Source organism: Typha latifolia, chromosome 9 (assembly GCF_019914945.1).
Source record: "Typha latifolia isolate L0001 chromosome 9, TyphaL0001v2, whole genome shotgun sequence".
NCBI classification, from domain to species: domain Eukaryota; kingdom Viridiplantae; phylum Streptophyta; class Magnoliopsida; order Poales; family Typhaceae; genus Typha; species Typha latifolia.
In genome coordinates, this window is record NC_133094.1 from 1,811,813 (window position 1) to 1,828,053 (window position 16,241).

Sequence of the window (16,241 nt, forward strand, 5' to 3'; positions counted from 1 at the left end):
AATTCCCATTCTTCCTCTCACTAAAGAGAATAATAAATAGATATATTGATATCTCAGTTAATAGACGATAAATACTTGTATATATTTCAGTTAGTCCATTTGGAATAATAAATATTACTATGTTGGGCTTCCTTGTTATGACTCTCTCACACTTTGCTTTATTAAAATTTTCTTACTCCGTGATCTAAAACCTCAATTTGTCTAGCATCTGCTTCGAGTCTGATTCTGAAACACTGATCAATTTATTTCACACCAAAAAAATTAAATGATGTTATTTGTTATTAATCCAACCTGCTATCGGATATCGGGTTATATCGGATTATCGGGTTATATCGGATTATCGGATTATCGGGCGCCTTATGCAAATGGACGGTGGACCGAAACCCATCTTCTTCCAAATCGAGCCCTAATCCCAACTCTATTCCTCGCTGTCTCGGCGGTCGATTCCGGATTCCGGACTCCGGAGAAGAGCGAGTAATTGAAGCAACCGAAACCCCAATCCTCTTAATCTCGCTGGGTCTCTCCCTCCGGTGATTGCGCCGTGAGCTGTGAACGGTGAACTCTCTCATCCTTCTTTCTCTTCTCTCACTGCATTGATTTCTTGTGTTCACGCGCACAGAGTACTAGCTGCGATTGCGATAGCGATAGCACTACCAGTTTGATCCCTATTTAACCCAATTTGCTTCTTTGCCTGACATTTCAGGTACAATATCTTGAGTCCTTCGATTTTTGTTGTTTCTCGTATGGCGGACATGGAGTTGGGGGAGGTAAGAATGAGGGCGTATGAGGATTCTAGGCATGGAGACAGATCTAGAGGAGTTAGGGATGAGGAGATGGATGAGTTAGAGGAGAAGGAATCAGGGAGGCACAGAAGCAAGGATAAGAAGAAGGGAAGGCGAGAAGAGAAAGAGCACGGAAGCCGGGAAAGGAGGAAGGAGGACAGGTCGGACCCCGGTAAGGACAGAGACAACGAGAAGGAATATGATCGGAATAGAGAGAAGAGCAGAGACAAGGTTAGGGATAAGGATTACGATAGGGATAGTAAACATAGAGATAGGGAGCGGGAGAAGGAGAGAAAGGAAGAGCGAGACCGAGTGCGTGAGAAGGCAAGCGATCAAGGAAGGGATAAGGAGAAGGAGAAGGATCGTGAGAGGGGAAGGAACAGAGAGAGGGAAAGGGAGAAGCAGCGGGATAGGTCGAAAGATAGGGAAAGGGATGTAGAGAGGAGTAAAAATCGAGAGAAGGAGAAGGATAAAGAAAAGGATAGGGAGAGGAGTAAGACAGAGAAGGAGAAGGCTAGGGAGAAACCTAGGGAGAGGGATGTTGATAGAAGTTGGGAGAAGGAGCAAGATAGGTCAAGAGCGAGGGATCGAGAGAAGGAAAATAGAGGGAAAGAAGTTGAAAAGGATGGCAAAGTGACAAGCAATTCTCTGAAAGATGGGGCCTTTACAGGGAAGGAGGAAAGTCGATATGAGGATGGTGTTCAAGAAAAACAGATCGAGTCGACCTCACTGCTTGAAGAGCGTCTTGTAAAGTAGGCAACTAATTTTTGTCTCCTTTATGCAGTAGTCATTTTATTATTTGCACTATGTGATCCTTGAACTTGGTAAATTCAAGTGATGAAGAAAGGAACAACCTTAATTTACATATATTTATCTGAGTTCCTCATCACTCATTTTTGTCGGGTTTCTTGTACTGGGAGTGCTTTTGTTTCTAAGCTCAGTTTTATCCTTTCAGGATTAAAGAAGAAAGACTGAAAGACAAATCCGATGGTGCTTCTGATATCTTATCATGGGTCAGTAAGAGTCGGCGGCTTGAGGAGAAGAGGAATGCTGAGAAGGAGAAAACTTTACGTCTTTCAAAAGCTCTGGAGGAGCAGGTTAGTGGTTTCTGTCTTTTTTTTTTCAATTGCAATCTATTAATAATTTTCTGATGCTTGTGATTTATGCTACTTATTATGGATACTGGAACTCTCAGGATAACATACTAGAAGAAAGTGAAGATGATGAGGCTGCTGGAAATAGCAGAGGTAATGATTTAATTATAGTAAGAATGTAAGATTGGTAGATCCTTGCTTAATATTAAAATGTGCTTCTTTGCACGCAGTATGCTCCTTTGGTTTCTCAGGAATTATTACTTCAATAGTGTTCTCTGTTTATTTTACATAATCCCTTTACTCTTGCGATTTTCTTTTTCTATTATCCTGATTATTGTTCCACACTTACACTGATCTTATGTTCTATTTTTTTTTGTATTCAGACAACTTAGCAGGAGTGAAAATTCTTCATGGTCTTGATAAAGTAATTGAAGGTGGAGCTGTTGTCTTGACTCTAAAGGATCAGAACATTCTTGCTGGTGGTGACATCAATGAAGGTAGTGAACTGTGACATTTGAAGTGTATTGATATTTGATGAATTCCTCTTTCATGGTATGCCCTGCCTAACTTTCTATAACATGGAATAATAGATGTCGATATGCTTGAAAATGTGGAGATAGGAGAGCAGAAGCAGAGAGATGAAGCTTACAGGGTTGCAAAGAAAAAGACAGGAATATATGATGACAAGTAAGTTTTCTACTTTGTAATTGTTTCTTCTCTTATGAGGAATTCATCTTATGACTTCTCTTCTGCTTTGTGACATTGTAGATTTAGCGATGACACAGGGTCTCGAAGACCAATACTTCCACAATATGATGATGAGATTGAAGACGAGGTGAATATGTCATTGATTTGGCATATTTGATCCCTTTCTGATGATCCTTTATCTCCTAAATCCTATTACTTTGTTCCACAGGGAGTAACACTGGATGAAGCTGGGCGCTTTTCTGGTGAAGCAGAGAAAAGATTAGAAGAGGTATGCAATGTCTTCCCCCACTATGATGCACATATTTCTAATATACTTGTAGAATCTTAGGGAACCACTTCTAGTTCCCCTGCCATGTTGGAGACATTTTGTCTCTTTAAGCCTATCTTCTGTGTCTTGTTAATTTGCTATAATTACATATTGGACTTAGATATCATGTTTCTCCATTTATTTTAATTGCTGAAAGTTAGCTGTCAGACTGTCACTAATTTTTTTTACCTTTGTTTTAATTCACTTCTAAAGAAAATGATGTAGTTAGATTCTTGACTGTTAACTAGGTCCAGATTTATTTTGTATATGAGTAAGTGAGATATATTTGCAAGTCTCAAGGCAAACATCAACTGTTCAAACATATGCAGAAACTACACTATTATTTTCTTTTTTATGAGAGTGGGGATGAAAGCAATCAAGTTTCTCTCTGATCGGCTGCTTTTATTTTGGCAGCTTCGCAAAAGGATTGAAGGTAGCTCCACTCAAATAGCTTATGAAGACCTCACTTCTACGGGGAGGATATCTTCAGATTATTACACTCCTGATGAGATGCTTCAATTTAAAAAGCCAAAGAAAAAGAAATCCCTGAGGAAGAAAGAAAAATTGGATTTGGATGCCCTTGAATCAGAAGCTATTGCTGCTGGACTGGGTGCTGGAGATCTTGGTTCTCGGAAAGATTTAAGGCGTCAAATTGCTAGGGAGGAAGAGGAGAGAGCTGAGGCTGAAAAGAGAAGTAATGCATACCAGTCAGCTATTGCGAAGGCAGAAGAAGCATCAAAAGTTTTGCGCCAGGAGCAAACTTTAACCGTCACATCCGGGGAAGAAGATGATCTAGTTTTTGGTGAAGATTATGAGGATCTTCAAAGATCTCTTGAGCAGGCAAGAAAGCTTGCCCTCAGGAAGCAGGATGAGGGAGTTGTTTCTGTTCCTCAGGCAGTTGCACTCTTAGCTACAGAAAATAGGGAACAAGATAATACTAGCTCTATAGAAGGAGAAGCACAGGAGAATAAAGTTGTGATAACAGAGATGGAAGAGTTTGTATTAGGTCTGCAGTTAAATGAAGGTAAGTTTTCTATTTTATTTTGAAATGAAGGTAATTTATGCGCATATATTATATTGCTGACTTTCTTTTAGGGCTCATTTGGTTCTTACGTAAGGTTTTGTAAGGATAACTTTTACTCACATCTCTTAAATACAAGTAAGATATCTTTATAACTTTACTCACATTTAATTATTTGATTGTAAAATGTGGATAAAACTATAATGATGATATTGAATAAGTTTATATAAGAATTTCTGTTTAATTACTAGACTGTGAATAAAGTATGGTAAATTAGGTCATTTTAAGATGAAAAGACTAAAATGCTCTTGTAATAGATATAGTAGTAAAACCAAAATATTCACAAGAAAAAACAAAAATCCACAAGAACAGATCAATAAAAAAACGCAATACACAATAATAGACCTAGAAAAAAATGAAACCCATAAGAGAAGACGAAACAAATGAAATCCACAAGAACAAGCCAAAAGAAGAAGAAATTCATAAAAGAGCAAAATCTAACCCACCAGATGATCTTCCCATTGAGGTAGAATTGATTCCATTGAGCTTTTTGAATGAGATTGTAGATTGCTATTGAAATCTTGGTGGAAGAAAAATGGAAGAGATTGAAAGTTGAGGGGTTAGATATAGAGGATATTTTTTTGTTCTTTTCCTAATGAAAATTATGCTAGAAAACATGTATAATTTTATCACACCCCCTCACTTGTTATTTATATTTTCGACTTAAATTATCACATAACTTATTTTATATATGGTTTTACCAAAATGCATATAAATGAGTGTTTGGTTATAAAACATATTTAAGGGAGATCTAATTCATAAATAAATATTCCTTATCCACGAATTAAACAACATTTTAGACTTTTACAATTACTTTAAAAGGATGTAGAAAATGAATGGACATGTATAATTTTCTGGCTTCACGTTCTGTATGTTCTGTCAACTCTTTTGGTTAAGTTGATTCTTACCTTATTGCTTTGTTATTTTTTTTTTTACAGATGCTCGTAAACCTGAAGCAGAAGATGTTTTCATGGATGAAGATGACGAACCTAAACATATAGAGCAGGAAGCACAAGCTGAGGTTGTTGAATTGGCAGAAGTGAAAGAGAATAATGTTACTGAAGAACTCATTGATGAAGAGGAGCCAGATGTTGTCCCAGATGAGATTATCCATGAGGTTGCTGTTGGAAAAGGTTTAGCAGGTGCATTAAAGTTGCTTCACAATCGAGGAACACTTAGTGAAGGAGTAGATTTGGGTGGAAGAAATATGGACAAAAAGAAAAGCAAGCTTGTTGGGATCTATGATAATGATGGTACAAAGGAAATTCGCATTGACAGGACTGATGAATTTGGTCGAATAGTAAGTGTCTTCTTTATAAAAGTTTTTTCATGAGAATTAAAATTGTTTGTAACTGGTCATTGCTGATGTTCTTTTGCTTCTATAATCATGTTTTCCACTACTATTGCAGAATAAAGGTGTCATGTAAGTTTTCATTTGTAGAAAGTCTTTCATCAGTAAGCTCATTAAATTTATTGACAAGTTTGACTAGGTTGACCCTCATTGCTTATAGTTTACTCTTCTTTTTTAAGAGAAACGTGTTAATACTATCCAACCTTCCTTATGTAAGGAGCAATAGACACATTGTCTGTTGAGCATTTTAAGAAAGGTTTTTTCTGTTCCCATCACATCTAATCTGAAGTTTAAGCTTTACATTGATGGGATTTTTCATCATCAACTGTCTATTATTTGTTTATGTACGCTCATAGTTATCATGGTTATAGTTTGTGTTAATCCTTTTGTTGTACGTATTGAATTGGGACTGGTAAATAGATTGACACTCTAATATTATATTGTTGGCTTACTCAGTTGACACCGAAGGAGGCCTTTCGGATTATTTCACATAAATTTCATGGAAAGGGTCCAGGAAAAATGAAGCAGGAAAAACGCATGAAGCAGTATCAGGAGGATTTGAAAACCAAACAGATGAAAGCTTCTGACACACCATTATTGGCCATGGAAAAAATGAGGGAAGCTCAAGCTAGGATGAAAACTCCTTACCTTGTTTTGAGCGGACATGTTAAACCAGGGTATGCTAATAAATCCTTTCTTATAATCACACTTTATACTTTTTATATCTTTTTCACAAAAGATCAGACTTTTGTAGCAATATTGATTATTGTACAGGTTTCTTAGAAACAATATTGGCCTGAAATTTGATCTGTTAAATTATTTTCTAACCAAAATCAAGTTTTCGGCATAGTTTCATAGCAGGCCCTGGCCTAAATCAGCCTTCTTTGGCTGAACAGTCTCAAAACTCTTATAAACCTTTCTTTCAATGAGCTACTGCTTTTTCAAATCTCTCAATATAGAATCTGTTCCAGACATAATTATGTTGGTATATTCAAGATATTCTTTGATGCTTATGTTTAGTTAATAGTTTTATAAACCACAGGTTTTTAGATAATAAAGATATCTTGTAAGAAATGGAAAAAGATAGAATATAATATTTACTATGAAGTCCATTATGATGTCTTGTGTGATTTTATATTCTGTTGCAATGTCTAAAGGTATTTTCTTTAGGAAAGTCAATAAATTGAAATCCATCTAAAATAAATAAGCATATGCTCTGGTGCATAATTGCTTTACAGATCTATTAGCTGTTTATGATCTTTGGCTTCTGTGTTGCTATTGTCTGTTTCTTTTTGATTAAGTAGACCTAATAAAAACTAGCCTTTTTGGTTTGAGTCTAAGCTCCGAACTTTATTAGTTAGTCTCATTTAATCTTAATTATTTAGAGAGTGAACTTGTTTAGATATAAAAAAATAAAAAAATATTTGGTTATTAATTTAGGTTTAGGATTCCTGAACCAGTTCAGGGAGGGTCCCTAAACTCAAAGCAAACAAGGCTTAAAAGAATAAGGGGGTTCTTTTATCTGCTGGACTATATCCACTTCCCAGCAATCAGTAGTTTTATTAATTTCAAAATTATCAATTTAATTTACCTGTGGCTATCCATATTCTGCTTCAATGCTTTTCTTCTTTTATGCAATTTAAAGTACATTTTTTCTCTTTGGCCTGATCCATTGTTGTGGAAATTTAGGCAAACCAGTGACCCTAGAAGCGGCTTTGCTACGGTTGAAAAAGATCACCTGGGGAGCCTGACACCCATGCTTGGGGACAAAAAGGTAGTTTCTTCTTCTTGTGCATAATCATTATTTTTTGAGTAAGTATTTCTAAGAGAACCATTTACCTGAGGTCTATATAACAATAGGATGATAAATAGCAAGGCAGTTTGGATTAATTTATATATTAAATAGTATACTTATCTGAGTTTAAACATTTTGTGGTATACTTTCCTCTTGTTTGCTGCTGACAAGAAAGCTTGGAAGCTTAGAAACAAATTATATCTTTGGTGTGTACTGGTTGCCATTCCTTGTATACTTGAACCTGTCACTGAAAATAGAAGTTCCTTAGTTCTACTTCATTCATCATTTGCATCTTATCCCTTGAAATTAGTTCTTCTGAATTGTAATTCAGAAAAGCAACAAAATTTGCACTCATTGATGAATAAGATATATTGACCAATGAGGTTGGCATTGAGTCTAACCACGTTCCTTCACAGGTTGAACATTTTCTGGGAATCAAGCGAAACTCTGAGCCAGGAAGCATGGGTCCGCCTCCACCTAAAAGGCCAAAGAATTGAACAACCTTCCCCACATTTTCAACCTCTTTAGGTTGTTGAGATATTCATGCTCTTAATCATCCCGGAACTTGATTGGTTTTTAAAGGTGCCAAATGGTCAATGTTCATTCAAAATCTCTATATGGCAAGGTGTATAAAATTATAAAGCAGCTTTGTAGATAAACATCTTCTACATGTATCCAGCCATCTGATTCTGCTGACAAGCTGGTGCTGGCAAATGTTTTGTAACCAAAATTAGAGACATATTCTTACCATAATTTTGGAGTTTTTAATCTGTTGTCTTAAACTACCCTGCCCTTCTTTTTTTCCCCTCCTTTTCTGGTCGTCCTTCGTAGGTAAAATTTCACTTACTTGTTAGACAAAAAGCCAATTGATTCGTACATATCCAAGCTGGTGAATTGGCCTTTTATTTTACTCCTGTACATAAAAACCACGTATGGTGGAATGATGAAAGAGAACAGAGTGGAACCTCCACAGTTTTAACAGGCATTGAGGATGTTCTTAGGACAAACCTCTCCTCTCTCTTTGTGCACTTGCCTTGGTGTCCATAACCCTGCTCATTTTAGTGCCATATCATATCATTCTTGGAACTTAATGTTCCATACTCCACAGTGGAGATAAAAGAATCAGGATATCCATCCTAGATTCTCCCCAGCTGTGCATGAGAACAAGATAACAATAATAATAATAATAATAATAATAACAATAACAATAATAATAAGTCGAAATGAAAGCTTGTAGGTCCTATTGGGTCCTGAAATAATTAAGCCCACTGAGGAGGCTCACATGGGTTAACATGGAACCACACCCCCACCTACAATTAAGACCACCGGCCACATTTAGTTTGTCCTCTCCGCATGAAAGGGACCTAAAGATTGTGGACCACCATCTTGGCCAAACTAAGAAGCAATGCAAGCAAAGCTAGGCTATCCCCAGTTCCACCTTGTGATTCTGGAGCATCTACTACTACTACTACTACTACTACTACTACATTTGTTCCCCTGTGTTAGGTATTGAGAAAATGGTGTGTGTTATTATTTTAATCTTTTGGTTTTGGAATCAACTGGTTGTATATTGCATCTGATCAAAGGAATCTATTATGATATCTTACTACTATATTTCTTTGCTACTTTATAGTAAGGAAGATCGTTGTTTGTGCCCCCCCAACCCCCCTTGAGGTTTGGTCTGATTTTAACTTACTTACCTCTGTATAGTACCAAGATATGACTTGATAATATTAAGAGTAATTTAGTCATTTAATAACTTATTTATGGCGTGGAAAGTACTGACACCAACAAAATTTTGGACAAAAAAAATTTAACAGTTGCAAGCACGCGTCACTTTAAAGTATAATAAGTTGAAATCAAGCCAAACCTTGTAGAAGTAAATGACAATTTGCCGCTTCTAATATCTTACTTCGAAATATAAATTAAACATGGAAAAATGTGTGAATTAACTTCAAGAGAAGGATGTCTTTCCTTCTTCTTTTTTTTAATTAAATCCTGTAGACATATGATTTCATTATTTTCAAATAGGATTTACAAATTTGATATATAAGAATAAAATAGAGATTGGATGTAACAACCCTACTATCGACACAATAAGAAATAACAAGCATGTAGATCAAAAGACATACGAGAACTAAATAAAACAACACATAAATGCACAAGCACAACTAGCCAATTAATTGTAGCTTCACCTCGACCGTCATAGATTTTTAAGTAATTTAGCAAAATTAGCTTTGTAGAAAACTAAATAGAAAATAAGCAAAGAAAAATAATAACTCACAACTACCAAAGTTGCCTCTAATGTCTTATTGTCGGAGGAGAGAGAGAAAGGTTTACTCCCCATTTACATAGCAAGGGAAGTAGCCACAAAAATCCTGCACTACACATGAAATCTCTTAACACTTGAACCGAAGGAGACTCGTGCCGTTAACATAGAAAGCATAGGAGAGGACCGACAACTCCACATAGGCCTTGAGCCACCTTATCGGAGTGAGGTTCCTCGAGAGGAGATCTAGGGAGGGAGGTGGTCTCTTTTTGTGCCATTGTGCCTCGTTGAGAATGGTAAAGTCAACAATTCGACAAGCGAACAAGGAGTTTCATAAAGTAAATGAGAGAAGCCTGAGGATATGACAAATCTTCCATTGATATCAAAGAAGGAGAGGATAGAGAATAGACGCGAAAAGGGAGATGGCCCTTAGTTAAGGAAGGGAATGGAGGGAGATCAGCAACAGAGGCGCCTAGATGTTGACACAAGAGAAAAAGAGCTCAAAAGAAAGATGTTACATATTTAGAACAATGTTATGCTTATAGAAAACTTTTAATGTAGTATAATTTTATCCATTAATAGTGATATGTCATGTCATGAGATGAAGATAAAAACTACCGATAGATAGACAGGATAATACCATATCATCTCTATTTGTAAATTATTTGTGGGCATATAGCCTTATACTTGTTTATTTGAGAACAAACTTTACTCTCTCATTAACTGTCACAAGTCCATCACTACTTGATCTAATGGCTCCTGCTCGTCCATGTCAAACCCATTAGGTCTACAGTCCCTATATCAGGGGCTAACTGCCAGTGCCCGACGTCACTCCAAGCATTCAACTTAAGGTAGCGGTGGGTGGTGGTGGTCAATAAAGAACATAAACCGATAAGAAGAGAAAGAGAGAGACCTCTATTCCTTTTTACGTAAAAGGCAAACGCAATAGAAATTTGTTATGACATTCCAGTAAATACTTTCCGTAAATCTTATGGTATATTATTGTTTAATAGGTAGACTTATTAGAATAATAATAAAAAGAGTTAAATATATTTTACTCATATATTTATATGTAAAATTATTTTATCCACTTTATTTTAAAAAGTCTCAAACTAATGTAATTTACGACTAAAGTGAGATAATTAGTTTTTTTTTCATTTCTTTCTTTTCAAAAAATACCTACATATTTTATTATATTAATGTTTATATTGTGTCAACTATATAATAAGTCTTATTAAACCTAAATTTTTATGAAGTTTAATAATTATACCACGTTTAGAAACAAGACAAATATGAGTTAAAATAAAAATCAGATAAAAAATTTGATCTATTTGGTTATGTGATAAAAGAAATGATGATTTTACTTTGGTAATTTTTTGAAATAGAGATAGAAGATACAATTAATTTTAAGCATAAGTACGGAATAGAACGCATAAAGAAGTCTACGTCTGGACCTGCCTTTCTTGCTGTTCGAGTGTCCATTAATGCCTTTCTACCGAGTAAATATTAATATTATATTGTAGAAAACAGTTAGAATTATATTTACATTTTTACCCCCGCAAAAAGGACGAGAAGAAGAAAGGAATAGAAGGAGGCAAGCAAAAGAAAATAAAAAATAAAAAATAAAAGGAGAGAGAAAAGATAAAATAAAATCCCATATCGAGAGGAGAAGGAAAGCGGCAAAGTTGCGAAAAAAAGAAGCCGAGGGCGAAACCGGTGGTTTCGATCTTTTCCGCTATTAATATATTCGTCTCTCTCTCTCTCTCTCTCTCTCTCTCTCTCTCCGTCTCGCTCTTGGTGATTCCTTTCTCTCTCTCTCTTTCGTTTTTCTGATGGTGGTCCCCACCACCTGAGGCGGTCTCCGGCGGGATCCCGGCTTCGTCGCGATCGGAAGTAAAAGCTGACGAGATCCCGGCGATCGCTCGCCGGACGGTCGAGATCCTGCCAAGAAACCGCCGGAGAAGGCCAGATTTTAGTGTATGGCGGAGCCGATCTTTACCGGTCTGGTGGGACTGGAGCGGCTTTGACCCGATCTTTTATCCGAAGATGCGGAGATTTTGGTCGAGGTGAAATCTCTATGTTAAATTCTTATTCGAATTACCCTAAGAGTGCCGTCATAAGTTGAGATTTTTTTTTTTTTTTTTTTTTTTTGCCGTGTGAAGGTGTAGGAAAGTTGGTTGCTTTATTCGATATTTATCGTGTAGACATGCACATTGTGATATGGAGGAGGCAAAAGTAATTATTGAAGAATATTAGGACTCTTTGCCTAGTGGTGAAGGATTTTTTATATTCTTACTATGTCTTCAGAAGTATACATTATGAGGATTGAGGTTTCTAATTTGTGAATTATTAAGGCATAGTTGTATGAATAAGGTAGAATTAGTTATCATTGATGTTGTAAGGATAAATATGGGACTTAGATAATTCATATCATTACAGTGAGAATTTACTGGAAGGTATTAATTTAGAACAGAAGATATCAGAGCTCAAATAAGTTCTATGTGGTGCAACCGGGGGCTCTGGGGGTGTGCAGGCTGCTTTGAAAGTATATTTATCTCAAGCTTGTGCAAGAAAAGCAAGTATTGAAGCTTCTGGTATTACAGCACTAATGATCATTAGTGAATAACTGAATATTTGTTAGGTCTCTGTTCACAGGACCATTATATAACTGTCTTGTATCATAGGGATGTATTTCGTAATAACCTGTATCCGGTTTGGTGTTGTTTGGCTATGTAACATAATTTCATAGATGCATAGGATCCCACAGCTGTTTGAGACTGATTGTAGAAGAGCCTAAGAATATAAGAATTTATTCATCTTGCAGCTTAATTATGAATACTTATTGTAAATTTGTCCGGATATTTGTTTCTGGTTTCTGATTGAGTTGGTATTTGTCATGGTACACCTTCTAGTAGACTATTTTGGGAGCAAATTGTTTGATTAGCATCAATCTGTTTATTTTTTTGATTTCGTATAAATATATTTTCTATTATTATTCTATTTTAATTTTATTCAAGGGATTGTGAACTGATGGTATAAAATAGTTTTTAGTTTATGCGTCATGTGATTGTTGACCTGCATTTCCCTTTCCAGAAGTTCGTGAGCCAGTCCCTAATCTTTGATGATTATGAGCTGTTCGTTTGAGAAGACAAAGAGCATGGAGGAATTTCAAGAATGCAGTTCCAAAAGCATGATTGTTATTTCAGGTTCTGTGCTTCTACAGCTTTGTGGTGAGGATCGGAATTCATTGCAGAAATTTATATTGGCTTACCTATTGATAGCAAGAAATGAGTATGTTTTAAGAGAAATTGAAGAACTTTTGAATGAAGATGAGCTATACTTGCCTAGTTTGGATTGTACAGAACTAAAGAAGAAAAGGCCTATTGTTAAGACTCAGACTAGAGGTAATTCCGGTGACCAAAGATCAAATGACTGTTTCCTTCCTGGCATTCACGATGATATTGCTCTAGATTGTCTAGCTTGGACGAGTAGATCTGACTATTCTTCACTTTCTTGTCTAAATAAAAAGTTTAACATGTTGATTCGTAGTGGATATCTTTACAACTTAAGGAGAAGACTTGGTATCATTGAGCAGTGGGTATATTTGGCATGTAGCTTGATGCCTTGGGAATCATTTGACCCTTTTAGGCAGAGATGGATGAGGCTACCAAAAATGCCATGTGATGACTGCTTCTCTTATGCAGACAAGGAGTCTCTGGCTGTAGGGACACAGCTTCTCGTTTTTGGTCGAGAATTAACAGGTTTTGCTATATGGATGTATGATTTAATGAGATATGATTGGTCTAGATGTCCATTGATGAATTTACCTCGTTGCCTATTTGGTTCTGGCAGCTTTGGTGAAATTGCTATTGTTGCCGGTGGAAGTGATAAGAATGGTCATGTTTTAAAATGTGCCGAGCTGTACAATTCAGAGGTCGGTAGTTGGGAAACTTTACCAGATATGAATATGCCAAGGAGGTTGTGTTCTGGATTTTTTATGGATGGGAAATTTTATGTCATAGGGGGCATGTCAAGCCATACAGATTCTTTAACTTGTGGAGAGGAGTATAATATGGAAACAAGGACATGGAGGAGAATTAGAAATATGTACCCTGGTGGTAATAGGGCCACCCAGTCTCCTCCTCTGGTTGCTGTAGTAAACAATCAGCTTTATGCTGCTGATCAGTTGACAAATGTAGTTAAAAAGTATGATAAAGAAAATAACGCTTGGAATGTTGTAAGGCCATTGCCTGTTAGAGCTGACTCCTCTAATGGCTGGGGTCTTGCTTTCAAGGCATGTGGAGACAGGTTACTGGTGATTGGCGGTCATAGAGGGCCTCAAGGTGAAGTCATTGTGCTGCACTCTTGGCGTCCAGAGGATAGAAATTCTGGTGGGGGTGACTGGGAAGTGCTTTCTGTTAGGGAAAGAGCTGGTGCTTTCGTTTACAATTGTGCAATAATGGGTTGTTGATACCCACATGGGCGTGTTGCTTATTGATCATTACGTAGTTGGGAAGGCAATTGCCTCAATTAATTGGTGAAGCGATTTACATTACTGGGTATTTTCTGTTTGATCCACTCACATTGATGACTTATTTACCAAGGACACTTCCATTTTGCTCTTTCCATTAATGTTTCATCAGAGAGCAAAAAACATTCAGTTGATGTGGAGACTTCTTTATAACATTTTAAATTTGTTCTCATTAGCATGAATTAGTATTCAACATGAAAGAATTCCAGCGTTGGCTTCTCAGTAGTTTCATTGTAGTTATAAGCTTAACCCTAACCTCAAAATTCTTTCTGGCAGAGTAAACTGATTCTTATCAGATATAGAAATTCTGAGGCAGGAGATTACAAATTACAACCCTAAAAATGTCGAGTATTATGTACATACCTTTTAGTATGTATAATTGCAGTAGCCTTTCCAACTATCCTGTAGGACTCTAAAACAATTTGATCTCTACTTTTTATCTGTATTAGTTGCAATATCCAAAGGCAGATGAATGAAGAGCACTAGAAGATGACACAAATGGATAATTGCTTCCGTTACAGGTTTAAAACCAAATATGAACTCTTCTAACTTGATTTAAGTGTTATTTACTGCTGCATCATGTATTGTGTATGTTTATGTTGTTTATGCATTCCAATTGAACTAATGTATGTGAAAGTTAACTTAGTAAGATAGCTTGTATTGTATGACTAACTCTCTGTAATGCATATGCAACAGTGCTGTTGCCCAGGGTTTTTAGTTAGGTACAATTTATGGTGCATTGACACGAAATCAGCTAGATCTTATTGACTTTTAATCACAAGATAAGTTTAGTTAAGCATCATTTGCATGGTTAAGACAAAGCTTGGTCTCAAGATAAACTGATGGATTTTTAAGCTTTTGAGTTCTCATTATTCAATTATTGTTATATATTCTCATCAACCTGATATTTTTAGGGTACGTGTTTGATACTGTTTCCAAGATGCAATATTTATCTGAAGAAGCTACTGCAATGTTTACCTACAACAGTTAGGAGATAAAATATAATGGGGATTTAAACTCAACTGTAGTATTTTTCTGTATCTGGAAGCTACTGGAATTCAACCAACTGTTGGAAAAAATCTTGAACAAATTGTGGATCAAGGTTTATGCATTATATAATTGTTAAATGTGGATTAAAGGCCGATATGGAATGATAGCTTGCAGTGGAGTAATATTACTTTGAATATGATAGAACCATAGAGATGGTTAAATGGGAGTTGTCCTGCCGTCATTATTCCCTTTTATCTCCTTTCTAGATATAATATTTTGATTTTATATTTAAGTAGGATCAACATGCTTGAAGGTATCACTTGGACTATAGCCTATAGCTCTATGGGCCGGAAAGTGGTATGTTGCGTTCCTGATTTTATAGTTACAATTCTTGAGAGGTGGATATTTGATAGTGTCCAGTTAAATCAATGTCATTGGGATTTGAATTTGAATCACTCATAGATTATGAATCTCTTAAACCATTTGAGCACTATCATATTAGCCTGATTCTATAATTAGAATTAGATTTAGCAGTTTAATGTGTTCTCTGTCCCTCAAGTGTTGTTGAGATATCTGATGTTTGGTGAGCCTGGAGTTGAGAAACTGACACTACTTCTAGGTAGTAGCATTTGGAGATAAAATTAGAAGAGAGCTAACCATACTCATGGAATATTCCTATATACCTTATCAAATTTGGCATTGAGAAACTTGAAAGGTGAACTATTATTACTTTCTTTTTAGCATTAGTTGTGGATAGCGAGGTAGTTGTGACAATATTTTACACTCTTCCATGTGCACTTTAATAGGTACGGATGTTATTTATGCAATTGTTAACTTTTGATATAATTCTTAGTACAAGACATTAGTGGATGGGAATATCTTGGTACCCAGTATACAAGTACAGACATGGTAACTGTGTATTATATTTTTCATGTATAGGATACAATTTCGACGTAAAATAACTGTGAATTTCTTTATTCTATTCTACTTGATGTCTTTCCATCTTGTGGTAGCATAGCTGATTTATTATCTGAAACAATATTAATAATTTACATGATGTTTTTATCACCTCTCTTTTTAGGATTTTCCTACATGTTTGATATTACTCAGGTTCAGCCCATACTTCCATAATTCCAACCAGGAGGAATACTTGATATAAGTAGCTTTGTCATAAAAAGTTTTTCAATGGTCATTCTTTAATGAAAGACCTAAGTTGCATGTCCACCAAACACCAATTAAAGTAGAAATCTATGACTTACATGGCAAGCTTGTCTTTATCCAAAATGGAGTATGGAGTATCTAAGCATTCTGTTTTGAATCCTTTTCTATTTCC

At 36.0% G+C, this 16,241-nt stretch overlaps 2 protein-coding genes across 3 annotated transcripts; both read left to right on the forward strand.

The window, feature by feature from the left end:
* Positions 1–363: 363 nt before the first annotated feature.
* LOC140795186 (SART-1 family protein DOT2) lies at positions 364–7,886 on the forward strand. Its single transcript, XM_073147617.1, has 13 exons — positions 364–555; positions 704–1,534; positions 1,738–1,879; positions 1,978–2,029; positions 2,260–2,373; positions 2,467–2,563; positions 2,645–2,711; positions 2,793–2,852; positions 3,306–3,915; positions 4,911–5,272; positions 5,780–6,000; positions 7,013–7,097; positions 7,535–7,886. Exons 2-13 carry the CDS (start codon positions 744–746, stop codon positions 7,613–7,615), a joined length of 2,682 nt encoding a protein of 893 aa, XP_073003718.1. The 5' UTR covers positions 364–555; positions 704–743; the 3' UTR covers positions 7,616–7,886.
* Positions 7,887–10,991: 3,105 nt separating this feature from the next.
* On the forward strand, positions 10,992–14,140 carry LOC140795187 (F-box/kelch-repeat protein At5g60570-like). Of its 2 annotated transcripts, none has more exons than XM_073147619.1 (2): positions 10,992–11,453; positions 12,481–14,140. In XM_073147619.1, exon 2 carries the CDS (start codon positions 12,509–12,511, stop codon positions 13,856–13,858), a length of 1,350 nt encoding a protein of 449 aa, XP_073003720.1. In that variant the 5' UTR covers positions 10,992–11,453; positions 12,481–12,508; the 3' UTR covers positions 13,859–14,140. The 2 variants fall into 2 exon arrangements, with proteins under 2 accessions (XP_073003720.1, XP_073003719.1); XM_073147618.1 differs by having other exon boundaries at positions 11,157–11,453; positions 12,484–14,140.
* The last annotated feature ends 2,101 nt before the right edge of the window (positions 14,141–16,241 follow it).

What these genes read in the sequence shown, in the direction of transcription:
- LOC140795186 (XM_073147617.1), top strand. Translation starts at nt 744, where the DNA reads ATGGCGGACATGGAGTTGGGGGAGGTAAGAATGAGGGCGTATGAGGAT. An exon ending in AGGTCTGCAGTTAAATGAAG is followed by an intron (nt 3,916 to 4,910) that starts GTAAGTTTTCTA and finishes TTTTTTTTACAG; the next exon opens with ATGCTCGTAAACCTGAAGCA. An exon ending in AGCGGACATGTTAAACCAGG is followed by an intron (nt 6,001 to 7,012) that starts GTATGCTAATAA and finishes GTGGAAATTTAG; the next exon opens with GCAAACCAGTGACCCTAGAA.
- LOC140795187 (XM_073147619.1), top strand. Translation starts at nt 12,509, where the DNA reads ATGATTATGAGCTGTTCGTTTGAGAAGACAAAGAGCATGGAGGAATTT.